This window comes from Helobdella robusta (assembly GCF_000326865.2).
Source record: "Helobdella robusta unplaced genomic scaffold HELROscaffold_23, whole genome shotgun sequence".
Classification (NCBI taxonomy): Eukaryota; Metazoa; Annelida; class Clitellata; order Rhynchobdellida; family Glossiphoniidae; genus Helobdella; species Helobdella robusta.
The window spans coordinates 460,908-477,231 of record NW_008704216.1 but is presented as its reverse complement, the minus strand read 5'-3'; the positions used below and the strand labels follow the sequence as shown (position 1 = coordinate 477,231).

General features: G+C 32.8%; 2 protein-coding genes across 2 annotated transcripts; one reads left to right on the top strand and one right to left on the bottom strand.

The window, feature by feature from the left end:
- Nucleotides 1-2,426: 2,426 nt before the first annotated feature.
- On the top strand, nt 2,427-4,605 carry HELRODRAFT_156948 (hypothetical protein; the record flags this gene model as incomplete). Its single annotated transcript, XM_009018881.1, has 5 exons — nt 2,427-2,447; nt 3,358-3,427; nt 3,810-3,813; nt 4,251-4,384; nt 4,484-4,605. The coding sequence occupies 5 exons, from the start codon at nt 2,427-2,429 to the stop codon at nt 4,603-4,605; spliced, it is 351 nt and encodes a 116-aa protein (XP_009017129.1).
- A 6,383-nt stretch (nt 4,606-10,988) lies between these two features.
- Nucleotides 10,989-12,341, bottom strand: HELRODRAFT_79060 (hypothetical protein; the record flags this gene model as incomplete). The annotated part of the gene is made up of 4 exons (XM_009018880.1): nt 10,989-11,231; nt 11,759-11,865; nt 11,958-12,105; nt 12,282-12,341. Coding segments are annotated over 4 exons (558 nt in total), but the record flags the coding sequence as incomplete, so codon positions are not given.
- Between the last annotated feature and the right edge of the window lie 3,983 nt (nt 12,342-16,324).

Below are 16,324 nucleotides of genomic sequence, written 5' to 3'. Positions count from 1 at the left end.
TAGTGTTAAAAAGTTAATAATAATAATAATAATCACATTCATCAAAACACACAAAAAAACGAAAAAATAAACTGATCAATTGATTAATTTGCCAAGATGATAGTAAAATTATTTTAGTTATACATATACATACATACATATATATATATATATATATATATATATATATATATATATATATATATATATATATATATTTATATATATATATATATATATATATGGGTGTGTGTGTAAGCGCTCTTAAAAAAGATGTATGTAAAATAACTATTCAATTATAAAAAAATTGTCTGATTGGCATTCAGTTGATAGATTGATTAATTGAATGATTGATTAATTGAATGATTGATTGATAGATTGACTGGTGCACAATTATTAGTGTTATTATATGATAGTATTATTAATTGTATTATTCATTAGTTTGATTCTTAAACATTTATAGACACATTTAGAGAAGAAGAGGACATTTAGTATAGAGAACATTAAACCAAGCGTATACAAAAAAGATATATATATATATATAATTAATTATCATAATTAGCATTAATTATGATTAAAAACCATAGAAATATAAATTAATTAACTTACAAAGAAAACAAAACGAAATATAATAACCATCTACCATTAAATTGAACATTAACTTATCTGGCTGTTTGAACATTTCAACAAACCCGCACACACGCACACCCACGCACACACACAGGGAGGGACAGTATAAAAAATTATGCTGCACATAAATTAAAATTAATTTATCTATGTTACGTCATACACACGCACACACAGAAAGACACACACACAAAAAGAGAAAGAGACATACACACAGACAATTAAAATTAATCTATGTTACGTCACACACACATACACATATTTATATTGAGAGTAAAAGTGAATTGAAGTTAAAACAAACATAAGGTATTGATTTATTGACTAAAATAATGTTATTGTTCACATATATATATATATATATATAGCATGTAAACAGTAATTAATAAATGAAACAAATCCACGATTATTATTATTTATAATAATAATATTTGTATATAATTAATTAATTAATTATAATTAATATAGCTATAAGCGTTTTTAAAATTAAGTCAGAAAAAAGCGCGATTCAATTGCTTTGAGTTAAAAGGAGAAAATTGAATAAAATAAAACTTATTATTATTATCAATAATAATAATAGGAATAATAATAATAAATAAAAAGAATAATAATATATATTATTAATTACAAGTATTTCTTTATGTTGAGGTAGCTCTTGACATGAAGACAGTATCATCATCATCATCATCATTGTTATGATCATCATCAGCACTGTCATAGTCGGTATCATCATCATCATTACCACGTCATCATCGTTATCGTCACCAAAGACAACTTCTAGAAAAATTCTGTTTCCATTATCGCTATTTCAATCATCACAATCATCACCATCGTTACCATCACCATTACAATCATCACCAGTAACATCTCCGTTATCTTTATTAGTATCATTAGCGTCATTATACTGGCCTAAGATACATCTAATATGCAGATTGTTGTACATATATCATCATTGTATATATATATATATATATATATATATATATATATATATATATATAAAGAAAATAGCATTTGAAAAACTCATCTATTTAAATATAACAATTAACTGACGGACCAAACAGATCATTATTTTATCGTTTATATTATTTGTTCATTCATTCATTCTGTGATTCATTCAATCGTTTATTCGTTCGTTCATTCATTCATTCACGCCATTGGCCAGTAGAAATAGTTATAAAATACTGCTCAATTACGAATTACTATCTCCTAATTGTGGTAGATAGCAAATTGGTTGATGGATCGTCAGTAAAACCCTAGCACTATTCACCAAAAGTATCCCAGTTACATTTACATTACAATTATAATTACACTGCATTGCAGATTACAATTCTAATGCAAAAGTATTTTTTAAAAAGTATTACCACATAACGTTAAGTGCCGAATGGTTCTTAGTAATGACGGTAAGTAGGAGTAGAAGTAGCAGAAGTTGAAGTAGAAGCTGTGGTAGTAACAGCAGCAGCAGTCGTAGTAGTAGTAAAGGTGGTATTACTAGCAATAGTAGTGGTTTGAACAAGTGGTAGTACTAGTAGCAGTAACAGTAGTAGTAGCAGCAGCAGTAGTAGTAGCAGCAGCAATGGTAATAGTAGTAGTAGTAGTAGTAGCAGCAGCTGTAGTAGTAGTAGTAGTAGCAGCAGCAGTAGTAGCAGCAGTAGTAGCAGTAGTAGTAGCAGCAGTAGCAGTAGCATTAGTAGCAGCAGTAGTAGTAACTACACTAATACTCATTACAATAAGTATAAATATCGTGCATTTCATGCCAATAAATTAATAATAATAATAACAATCCTTAATATTATTCATTATATATTATTAGTATTTTTATTATGGTTCCACAAAATATGCTGGTATCAATAACTGTCCAATGGAGATATACTGAAAAATTATTATCGTTATTATTATTGTATTATTATTATATTATTATTATTATTTTTACAGATAACAATGACAAAAAAGTAGTAGAAAAAAAACAAATAAGCATAGGTACACATTGCTGAAGGCAGCTAAACTTTTTAAAAAATTATACAATTATTTAAACTAATCAATTAATCAATTAACTAATAACAACAACAATAATAATAAATAACAATAATAAATAATAATAATAAATAATAATAATAATAATAATAATAATAATAATAATAATAATGGGTAATAACAATAACAAATAACAATTCGTTAGCACTTATAAAGCATACCTGATTTTTGTATAAAGAAAAAAAAAATCTTCATCATCACCGTCTATGTCATAATTTTCCACTTTTCCCTTATCATCATCATCATCATCGTCATTATCATCATCATCGTCATCATTATCATCATCATCACCACTGTCATCATCACCATCGTCATCATCATCATCATCGTTATCGTCATCGTATTCTTCGTCATCATGGAAAACTAAGATAGGATGCAAGAAAATAAAAACAACAAACTACATCCACAATTATAATAATAATAACTAATAATCATAATAATAAAAAATAATAATAATAATAGAGAATAATAATAACATTAAAAAGTTAACCGAAAAGTTAAATAAGAAGAACGTATCTATAAGCTTTACTACATTCTAAATGTATATATATATACCATATAATACGTCAAAATCATATATATATATACATATATATATATATATATATATATATATATATATATATATACATACATACAAACAAACATACAAATGAACATGCAAACATGCAAACAGATAGGCAAATATTCAGATACAGGGGGTTTGTTCTTACCTGATAGGAGAAGGCAAAAAATGAAAATAATAATAATAGTAATAGTAATAATAATAATAGTAATAATAATAATAATAGTGATAATAATAATAGGAAAGCATAGACACGTGCATAACCGCAAAACGCGCATTTCAATAAGATAAAAATACACTTTTATACACAAATACATGTACATTATCATTATTATTATTATTATTATTATTATTATTTATCAATACTATTTATCAATATTCGTTATTTATCATTATAATTTGTTAAATTATAACTGATGACGATGATGATGATGACGACGACGACGATGATGGTGGTGACGATGAAATGAAACAAGTCTCAAACTAATTAACATACATACATACACACACCATACAGACATACACACACACACACACAGAAACACACAGAAACACACACATACACACACTCATACCAATGCACATCTAGGCACAAATAGTGAAATAGAAAAGTCGCCATTTTAAATAATATAAATAATAAGAAGAAGAACAATAATAATAATAAATAATAAAAGCAATAATAATAAAAGCAATAATAATCATAAAAACAATAATAATAATAACATAAAATGTTGGACAGCACGTAAAATATAGAACGCTAGCCCGGCATACGTGGAGCATCAATTATTATTATAAATAAAAATGTATACACGTGTGTATGTGTGTGTGTGTGTGCGTGCATTTGTCGTTCTGTGTGCGTCCGTGTGTGTGTGTGTTTATGTAATATATGGAGTGTGTGTATAAGACTCTATTAACAGTTTAACGATTAAAATGATCATAGATGATGACGATGACGACGACGATGATGATAATAATAACTAAACTTATGGCGATAATGATAATAATAATGACGATGATGGTGATGATATAAAGATTAAATTGGTAACAGCAACAACAACAACAACAGCAACAACAACAATAACAGAAACCACAACAACAACAACAATAACAGAAAAAACAACAACAGCAACAACAATAACAGAAACCACAACAACAACAACAGCAACAATAACAACAACAACAGTAACAAAAAAATAATAATAAATATAAAACCAAGCATGCAAACAAAACCAACGCCCAGAAAAAAATAATAAGAAAAACAAATAGGAATATAACTAAGAGGTAACAAAAACAATAATAATGATAACAACAACAACAACAACAACAACAACAACAACAACAACAACAACAACAACAACAACAACAACAACAACAATAACAATAATAATAAACCAATTAGCTAGGTAAAATGTTAAAAATGATATTAGTTTGTTAATCAACAGTAACAATTTAGAAACGGTTAATAATAGCAAGCCAAAAAATGATGTCAATTTGAAAATTTAGGAAGAAATATTTACAGTGTGTATATATGTGTGTGTACCATAGTGTGTATGTATGTATGTAAGTAGGTATGTATGTATGTATATGTGTGTATGCATGTTTGTATGCATGTATGTATGTGTGTGTGTGTATGTATGTGTGTAAGACTCTTCGCAGATTAACTGATTAATGTATGTATGTTTGTATGTATGTATGTCTGTATGTATGTTTGTATGTATGAGCCCATGGTTAAAGCCTTCAATGTGTGTGTGTGTGTGAATGTATTTGTATATTTATTTGTATACATAAGTATGTTTAAAGCAAAAATATATTGGAGCCTTAACGCTTTGGAAAATAAATTTGAAAAATAAAACAAAATTAAACATGATATTAAATTTATGTATGTATGTATAAATGTATGTCTGTACGTATGTATGTATGTATGTAGGTCTGTACGTATGTATGTATGTATGCAGATGTGTATGCATGCTGGTATGTATGCGTTCGCATGTATGTATGTAAGTACAAACAAAAGAAAAGATTTCGTATTAAACTAACGGAGAAAAATAACCAATTAGAATGTTTTTTAAACTGAAAAATTTTAAATAGTTAATCAAAAACAACAACAACAAAAAACTAAATAACGCGACAAAATTTAAATGTGAATTTTCTACGGAGAACTAAATCAAAGAGAAACAAGTAGAAAGAAAGAAATCAAACTTTGTAAGTTATTCGTTAAGAACCCGAGCTAGATACAATGGACCAAACTATTAACAACTTTTTATTTGCGTATAAAAATAAACTTTTTTCCGAATGGATAGATGAAAAAAAAGATGGATAGATGGATGGATGGATAGATGGATGGATGGATAGATGGACATATAGATGGATGAATAGATAGATAGATGGATGAATAGATAGATGGATGAATAGATAGATGGATGAATAGATAGATGGATGGATAGATCGTTAAATGAATGAATGGATAGATTGTTAGATAGAGAGACTGACGAACAGGTAGATGAAAGAATAAAAAGACTGACAGACAAACGGATTTGGAGTCAAAAAATCGATAGATAGATAGATAGATAGATAGATAGATAGATAGATAGATAGATAGATAGATAGATAGATAGATAGATAGATAGATAGATAGATAGATAGATAGATAGATAAATAGATAGAGATAGAAATATGAAATGATGGTAAAATTCTTGCGATGTTAGTGTCAACTGCTTGTTATATGTACTTACGTATAAATTGTTAAAGTGGTTGTTGTTATTGATGTCAATGATGATGCTGTTGTTAACGCATTTTTGTTGATGTTGTTGTTGTTAATGTTTTGATGTTAATGTTGTTGATGTAGTTGATTGTGCGGTAGTTTAAGTTTTTGTTGAGTTTGTTTGACGTGCAAAAAAAACCGAATCTAAATCAAAATTTGGAAAATTTCCAATAAACTGAAAGCGAAACTTATATTAATAATATTAAACAACAACAACAACAACAACAACAACAACAACAACAACAACAACAACAACAACAATAATAATAATAAAAACAAAAACAACAAAAATTGACAACGGTAATAACAATTTGCTAAAAATAGCAAAGAAACTAAACCGTAAAATTAAAATAAATTTGCATTAATTAAAAAACAACAACCAAAAAACATTTTTTAAAAATCTCCCAAAACACTATATATATATATATATATATATATATATATATATATATATATATATATATATATATATATAAATCAGAAAGAACCCAGCGGAAAAACAAAAAAACAAAAAAAAAATCTCTATATCTAAAACAAGGGTAATAATAATAACAATAATAAAAACAAAAATAATAATAAGAAGATTTAAAATTTCAGGTCAGGATAAAAGTGATGAAAGATTGAAGCCATATTAACTTCCATCATTTTCATTCTTTCCTCCTCTTCTTCCTCCTCAATCAATCAATCAATCAATCAATCAATCAATCAATCAATCAATCAATCAATCAATCAATCAATCAATCAATCAATCAATCAATCAATCAATCAATCAATCAATCAATCAATCAATCAATCAATCAATCAATCAATCAATCAAACAACCAAACAGCTAAACAAACAAATTAATCAATCAATCAACCAACCAATCAACCAACTGGACTAATCTATCAACCAACCAAACAACGAAACGGAGCAAACCAAGCAATTAACAAAATCCAACCAATCAGTCAATCTACCAGTCAGTCAATTGACCAATCATAGCCAAATGATTGGTTATCGTAAACAAATACTTCCCGCCATAATCTACTGGTTTCTATGTTCACGAACACCCGCTGGATCTTATTGGCTACTGAGCAATGCTCCAAATATGCCCTTTTTAGCTCAGCCAATCGCGCTAATAGGATTGCTAATCTGGTCATCGTCGTCGTTGTTGTTGCTGATGATGTTGCTGGCGGTGTTGATGTTGTTGTTGTTGCTGCTGCTGTAAGAGGTGGAGGAGATGAGATTGTTGTTGCTGCTGTTGTTGTTGATGTGGCCGTTGTTGGCTGTTGTTGTGTCTTTTCTAATGATGATGTTGATGTTGTTGTTAAGAGGTTGTTGTTATTGACGTTGTTGTTGTTGTTATCGTCTGGGAAGAACTTTGTCTGCATGTCAGCGTTGATGTTGTTGTTGTTTTTGCAACTGCTGTTGTTGTTGTCATCAGCAACTGAAAATTTTTTTAAATTTTATAAAAATATTTTCGGGCCATCATAAGTGATTAGAAAAACCGGAAAACCAATTACTGATTGATTGATTAAATGAATGCTTGATTTGTTGATTGATTGATTAATTGACTGATTGATTGATTGAAGAAGAAGGCAAACTTTCAATTTGAAGATTAGTGAAAGCCTCTAGCAATTCATCTTCAACACCCATCAGCAAATTAGATGATTCATGGCCACTGGTCAAATCTGTCCCCATAAAAACAACAATAATAATAACAATAATAATAATAATAATAATAATCATCGTCATCATCATCATCATTACCTGATGACGACAGCAGCATCATTGAAGCTAAGAAAGCCGCCTCCATGTCGGTCAAATTCAAACTCTTGATCGAAAAACCGATTGATCTGATGGTGATGATAATGATGTTACGATGATGATAATGATGTGATGATGATGACAATGATGTTATGATGATAATGATGTTATGGTGATGACGATGACTTAAGCCAGTACCGAAAAAAGTCAAAGTTCAAAAATCGAACCAAATTAAATATGGAATAAATCGTGTCGAGATATGATGACAGGCGATGATGCTACTTACTTATGTTATTAATAAGCTCTTCTAAATCATGTAACTAAATTCAAATTCAAATTTTTTTCATCATCATCTTCATCATCATCTTCATCATCTTCTTCTTCATCATTATCTTCATCATCATCATGTCTTCGTCATCATCAAAACAACCATCATCATCATTACTACGACTAACTTAAAATGGCCGACTAAATTATGCAGAGGCGGTATATAGGCCAGTATAAGATCTTTCTCCTTATTGGTCATCGTGAACCAATGGCATTCGAGCTTTTCGAGGTCAAAGTTCATTGAGTGGTAGAGTAGCCATAGTGGGTAGACGGAGTTTCTGGTCAGCTGGATGCGGTCAATAAGCGGAAGGTCAAGGAAACCTGACGATGATGGTGAAGTTTTTATTTTCAAAAAAAAAAACTTGAGCAAACAATAGCAATGAAAATGACGACGACCAAATAAAAACGAACCAGGCACATCCCTAAAAAATCTGACGGCCAGTCGGACCATGTATAGAAAGGGGATGTCCACCAACTTCCAGATTGTGTCCAGGGTGGCGGGGCAGTACATCAGGTCCTCCAACTCCGAGGGCTGGTTTTGATGATGATGATGATGATGACGAAAAAATTAAATATTAGTTACGATGATGATAAAATTAATTATGATCATAAAATAGAGTGATGATAATTATCATAATTTATGATAATTACGATGACAGGATAGAGAGAAAGTGTCTAACTCTGATCCAAACATCGTCCAATCGCTTGTAAGATCTGATGAGATGTTCGAACAGCTGTTTAGGTCTCCTATACAGGCTCCTGTCGACGACCAATTGCGTTGTAGGATTATTTATAGTCCGGCCAATCAAATTATATCCCTGAGTCAACTCGTAAGCTAATTGGCTGGTGTTCAGATGATGGGGGTTGAAAGTGGGCGTGGCGTGATTTAATTGGTTGGCAGTTGGTGGCTGATTTATGGGGTAATTTTCATCAGAGATTGGAGTATTCGAGATAAAACTAACTAGATTATCTTCAGCGCACTCCATAGGTTCTGCTTTCAAGACAAGGTTGCCTTGAAATGATGCTGACTGAGTCAGCAAGAGTTTGTTGTTGTTGTTTATGTTGTTTACATTATTATTACTATTGTTGTTGTTGTTGACGTCATCGTCATCGTCGTCGTCATCGAGTGAGTGAAGCGCGAATGAATGCTGCGAATGTTTCGCTACGTTACTGCTGCTACTGAGTAAATATTCAGAGTTAGAATGGCAAGAATCTTCGTAAGAAGAATATTGTTGATGACGATGGTGTTGTTGCTGTTGTTGTGGAAACATCTGCTGATGGTGATGCTGGTGATGATGCGGTTGTTGTTGTTGCTGATGTTGAAGACTGTTGAAATGCGATGCAGTGGCCGTCGCCGAGAAGTCTCCAGTGGCCGCAACATTTGAGTTGTGGTGGTGGTGGTGGTTCTTGACGAAGACGTCGTCGTCGACGTTGTACTGCTGCCTGCCCTGCTGCCTGTCACCACCGACTCCACCATCTTCCTCCTCCTCATCCTCTCCATCATCATCATCATCATCTCTCTCATCTTCGTCGTCGTCCTCGTCGTCATCATCTTCATCCCTAGAAAGATTCCTCCTCCTACTTGCCTCAGCGTCGCTTAGCAATCGCCTAAGGGCGGACGGGTTGTTCGGGTCAAAGTTCGCAGTCGCCAGAGAGGTCGATGCGAAGTTTTGATTAGAGGTAGTTGAGGTTGAGTCGTTGGAGGACGATACACAGGCACCACTTTTCTCCGTGAGAATTTGCTTATGTACATCGGAAAGGAAGGAGTTTATCACGCCCCGTTTCACCGAGTTCGATTGCCGGCCCAGCCGAGTACCTGATGATGATGATAAGGGTAATGATTATGATGGTGATGATTATAATAGTTATGACGATGGGGATGGTGGTGATGACAAACCAAAATGAAACAACGCAACAACATCGTCGATCGCTAGGGTCCTCGAAGAAAACTACCTCACGAATCAGCTGTCAATCAATCGATCAATCCACGCCCCAGCAACAACGTCACTATCATTACCATCAGGATTTTCGGAAAATTCATCGTGGGGTAAAAATCATGGTGGATAATTCATTTTGTTATTGTTATAATTCAAAAATGTAAGATAGTCAAGTTTACGATGTTGCAAATATACTAGTGATGGTTAGATGTCCAAATGTCAATACGATTTCAAGTGACCAGCGGCGGTAGGTTCAATCCCTATCGTGCAATATAATACTAATTGCTAACTATCGTTTAATCGTTAAAATGCCGAAATCTATTCACCATTAGACCTAATTCGTCAATTAATTGCCGAAATTGATTCATTATTCGGCTTAATTAATTAATTTATCGATTGATTGGTACAGTTGTTGGTGTTGTGTTCGATTCCTGACCTTGCCAATACTGTCGTTGAATCAACGATCTATTAATGTATATTTGAAAATAATTCACATTTCGAATCCTTTCAATTAATTTTGTCAAATTTCAACTTGAATTCGAGTGAACTTCAAGCTAATTGCACTTGCTCGGCTCGCGATCGAACCCTGTACGAGAAGGTCTACAGAAAACGGTCGGACCGTTGGCCGGACCGCTCGATACGCCTGCCTCAATTGTCAACTACGTGGCCATCAAGATTCATTTTACCCCACGAATCACCGCCGATGAATTTTACTCCACGATGAATTTTCCACCATGATGAATTTTCCGGAAACCTACCATTAATCGAAATAAAATCGTCATCAGCAGTACCACCAAAACAACATCATCTCCGTCATCTTGCAAATTCACTCCAATTTCGAGGTATTTATTGAATTGACGGGTCTAGCACATTGATTGGTTGACAACAACATCATCATCACCACCACCACATCATCGTCATCACAACCAGCACCACATCATCATCATCATCACCACCACCACCACATCATCATCACCACCACCACATCATCATCATCACCACTACCACATCATCATCACCACCACCACCACCACATCATCATCATTATCACCACATCGTCGTCGTCATCATCATCATCATCAGCAGCAGCAGCAGTAGCAGCAGCAGCACCTTCAAGTGTCATCCCGATTTTGATACATTTGTTGAACCTGCAGGATTTGCACGTTGTGCGGTTGGCCGAGTCAATGTTGCATCTCTCATCGTTCGAACATATGAACTTCCGGTGCACCTGCTCCTTCAACATGCGTCTGAAGAACCCCTGATGGTGATGATGACGAGAAGGATGATGAAGATGATGAGGATGATGAAGATGTTGAAGATGACGAGGGTGATGAAGATGATGAGGATGATGAAGATGTTGAAGATGAAGAAGATGATAACAAATGAGTCAAGAAAGGAGAACTGCCACAAAAAATAAAGTCAAATTTACAATGTGGTGACGATGAAGAGAAGGATGAAAAAGATGTTGAAGATGATGAAGATGATGAGGATGAAGATGATGACGAAGATGTCTAAGATGATGGTCAAAATAATGAGGATGAAGATGTTGAAGATGATGATGGTGAAGATGATAATGATAACAAATGAGTCAAGAAAGAAGCACCGCGACAAAAAATAAAGTCGAACTTACGAACATTAACTTATCTATAAAAATAAATTCATAAGTGATACACAAAACGCCATTAAAACGAGAAAATAAAAATAAACCAATCAAGTAAATATCACAAAGGTGTTTAGATAGATATAGCAAGCAAATGAAATTAGATAGATATCAGGCATTCACACCTTGCACCCTTCGCACGTGATGGCGCCAAAATGGAACCCAGAAGACGGTGCCTTGCAGACTTTGCACGGTATTGACCTATAGTCAACCTTCAATTTTTTGTCATCTTCTCGACCTGAAATGATGGCGATGAAGAAGATTCTGATTATGAAAATGATTAAGATGATGACGATGCCCGTGTTGACCTCTCGACCTACTGACCTGGTTTGTACATGGACAGGGCAATGCACCTCTGGTACCTACAGCGTTGGCAGTGTGACCGCGTCTCCTTCGTGATGTCGCAGTTGCTATTTTTAGGGCATAGAAACATAAGTCCCCGGCCGGTTTTTAAGCAGCGGAGAAAAAATTTCTGAAAAAGTATTATTTCTTTGGTTATATTTTCATCCTAAATTTACTTGGTCAACTTGCTAAGCTGAAAAAGTATTTTCTATATTAATTAAGAAAACATCATCGCCATCAACACCAGCATCATCATCATCATCATCATCAACGCCAGCATCATCATCAGCATCGTCAACAACGAACTTTGCAAGCTTCACAGACGTAAGCCCCACAATGGAAACCAGCCGCAACGTCCCCACACACCTATTTGGTGTAAAATAGAGTAATTAAATTTAATTAATTAATTAATCCATTCATCATAATTATAATCCATTCATCAACTCATCCATCAACCAATCAATTCCTTTATCTATCAATCCATTTGTCTATTTATTAATCAATTCTATCATCTATTCATTCATCCTTCCATCCGTTCTCCAGTCAATCCATCCATCCATCCATTCATTAACCTGGCAAGCATGCTTAGGTTCCAAAGGCTTTCCACTTCCTTTGTTGCGACCGGAACTAGTAAGCATCGGACGCTGCTGCATTTGCTCGTGGAGGTGTTGGAAGTTTTGCTGCTGCTGCTGAGGTGATGTGGAAGACGACGCCGTTCTATTCACGCTGCTGTTGTTGTTAGCTGTCGAGTAGTTTTGTCTTGGCTGTTGTTCCTGTGTTGATGGTTCCGTGTCCGACCTACTAGATTGTTGTTGGATTCGCTGATGCTGATGGTAGTAAGTGTTTAGTAGCTGCTGTTGTTGCTGTTGTTGCTGCGTGTATATTAACTGCTGCTGCTGCTGGTGATGACGATGGTGGCTAGGCAAGTGAGGTGATATCATTTTATTATCATTATTATTATCGTTATCGTCATTGTCGTCATCGTTTCGATCGTTACAGCCAATCAAAGGCGAGATTTCTTCCTTGATTTGTAGAATGGACAATTCGTCTGAGGCACTGAAATTGCGATGAACTTTTAAATCGGCAACTGCTGCAGTTTTGTTGACCTGCGTCAGACAGACCATCATGGGTGTGACAATGGACGCCATTTTCATCTGAGCAGCATTGGCAGACAACAAATGTTGATGTTGCTGATGTTGATGTGGTGAGGTAGGTAGGATGAAAGTTGATGCAGTCGTTGTTGGTGTCGTCGCTAACGAACTTGACGCCATTGCTGCTGAAGTCGGTGTCGTTGGGGAGGCTTGCATGAGAGGATGAGGCAGTGCTTGTTTGAATACATTTTGATTTTTCATCAGATGCAGAGGTGGAGATAATGGCGATAAGTGATTAACGTTCGGAAAGTTTGCAGTCGAACCTGCCTGATTAGCGCTCGGATTGTTCGTGCTGGTGATCAGCAACCGATTCAACGGTCCATTTCCCTCATCATCACCTTGAGGCAGCCAGAGTAAGTTAGGCGGTTGTCGAACATCACTTGGGTCTTTCGATTTTGCCTGGTTGAATTTTTCCCCATAAGATGGCTGGTAGTTGAGGAATTGGGACTGAGGAAACTGAAGTTGTGCTGCACCTCTACCAAGAAAGTTGGTTGTCGGATTGTTCGAATTGTTAGGGATTAGTTCAGGCAGATTAGGCAGCATTAGGAGTGTGGGTGAAGTTGGTGTCGAATGACTCGCCTGGTGATCTACAACACCCAAAATTTCATTTTTGTTGCTACCAGTTGGAGATAGGTTGAAATCTAGATTTCGTTGCTGAAGTTGTTGCTGCTGTTGTAACTGCTGCAGCTGATGTTGTTGCTGCAGTTGCTGAAGTTGTCGTTGTTGTTGATGTTGCAACTCCAGCAGATGACTATTCGGTGATTCTTTACTAAAAAATTGTTGTTGTTGAAGCTGCTGTTGTTGTTGCTGCTGTATTTGTTGCAAATGTTGTTGCTGGACATGTTGTTGTTGCTGCTGTTGAAGTTGCTGCTGCAGTTGATCATCTTCATTCGTGGAGTGTCGCAGCTGAGAAAGGTATTTTTTCTTCGGCTGATGATTAGTCATTGCGCAACGTTGTTAGATTTTGACACGTTATACAAACACTGTAAAAAATTTTTTTTTAAGTTGATTGACTCTCTATACTACAACAACAACAACTACTACTACTATAACTACTACTATTACTATTAACTACTACTACCACTATTACACCATAGCATTACAAACAACTAATGGTTATCCATTACTATTTAGAATTACTAGTTACACATCAAAGGCATTTCTTTCCACAACATATAGTAGTAGTAACATTTTTTAAGAATTACATGCACAGATATCATGTTCACTATAATTTTAGTGTTTTCTAGATCAAGATGGTGTTCATAAAATAAAAGATAAATAAAAATAGATAGAGATCTATTTTCATAGATACAGTTAGAAATAAAAATACATTATCCATTTCTAGATAGATAAACACACCATGATATAATGAAAAATTATGTTTATTCATTAATTAATTAATTGCCAAAACTTTTAAAAGATTGATAAAAAATTAAGAGAAGCCAAACAGCATATTCAGACATATAGCACAAATCTCACTTGGTAAATATCCAATTTAAAATGCCTATAGTTATTATATTTGTCAATCATTTTCAGTATTTATTTAAAATATTATTTTATCAAATTATTTTAATGTTAGCAAATATTAATTTACAAACTATGTTATATTCGTTATTTATTTATAAAACAGCAAATAATTGTCATTTCAATAAATTTAAAAACAATTAAAAAAAATTATTATTCCATCCCTGAACTGGTAAGCACACAGTGACGGCCATGTTTTACTAATTTTAAGTTTCCAGATTAGTGTAACTACTGACTGATCACAAAAAACAGCATAGCAAAATGAAAACCAGTCAGTTGCAGGGTTTGGTTAGTTAGTTAAATTAAATAGAAGATAGGTGGAATTACCGATCAGCCATTTTTTACAGTTTTAAATTATTAAACAACTATAACTGCCATCTATCCTGGAGAAAGTAACAGGCGCAAAAGCACACTTTTACATATCATACATTAGTAGTAATTTTTTAATAATTCAGCTTTCTTTCCTAATTCCTAACATCAACCTTGGCCTACTAGTACACTAAAAAGTAATCTATATATAGGTTGACCTGACAGGTCGCTGGTAAATATCCAATGTTCAAAATTAATTATTCAATTATTTGCAATTTTTTGTTTGCATTTTTAAAAATTAATCCGTTTTTTATCGTTTATTTATTTTATATTAGGAACCGAAAATGTAAATGTTTTTCTACTTGTATGTCTGCTGGTATGTCTGTGAGTTACATCGAGTATTTCTCCATCTGTCTGCGTGCACATCATACTAAATACAGTCATACATATATTATTTTTACTACTTTGATAGCCATATTTTTTATATAGAAGTATACTAATTTACATTATAAAATGTATGTGATGTATTTATATATCCAAATGTTTCAGATTATTATAACTAATAAGCTAAAGTAGCTCTTTAAAAAATATTTTTTGTATTATCTTTTAAAAATGTTTATTTAATCAAAATATAATTTTAAAATATTTTGTTCATTAAAATAAAATTTTAAATAAAAAAATACTTTAAAAAAGGTGTTTACAATGTTTTACTTTTAAATTTATCAAATTTACTTTTAAATTTTGTATGGCTTTTACAGCGCTAACTATGGAGTTAAATTAAATAAAATTTTAAATTTTATATTTTTCTTATCTTGAAGAAAATGGTTTTGAAATAGATTAATTAAAATGATAAAAATGTAAATAATTAAAAAATGTTTTAAAATATTTTAAAACAATTTAAAAAACCTCAAATTTATCCGCTAAATTAGTGAACCGATTTTGAATTATCATAATAAACGGCACATCACTTATTCTTAACAAATTCACTTTCCACGGCTTACAAAAGTGAATAATGTTTATATAAATTTGCTAACACTAGGCGTTTTTATTCGGTCTGGTCGCTAATTAATCAATAAACATGTTTTCTAATTTTTAAATCTCAACAAAATTTATTCTTTAAAAAATAATACAAAATTTTTATAAATTACCGTTTTTACTGATGACGATATTCATTCATTGCAATTAAAAATTTATTTTTTATTATAATGAGGTGTTTTTGCTGTTTTGGTGATTTCGATTTGGCAGGGTCTGGAAAAATATTTTTTGTCATATTTTTTGTTGGTGTAATTTTAAATTGGATTACCATTTGTCCGGGTTTGTTTTTATTTTTATTCATTTTTTATTCAATTTGTTTATGATTTATTT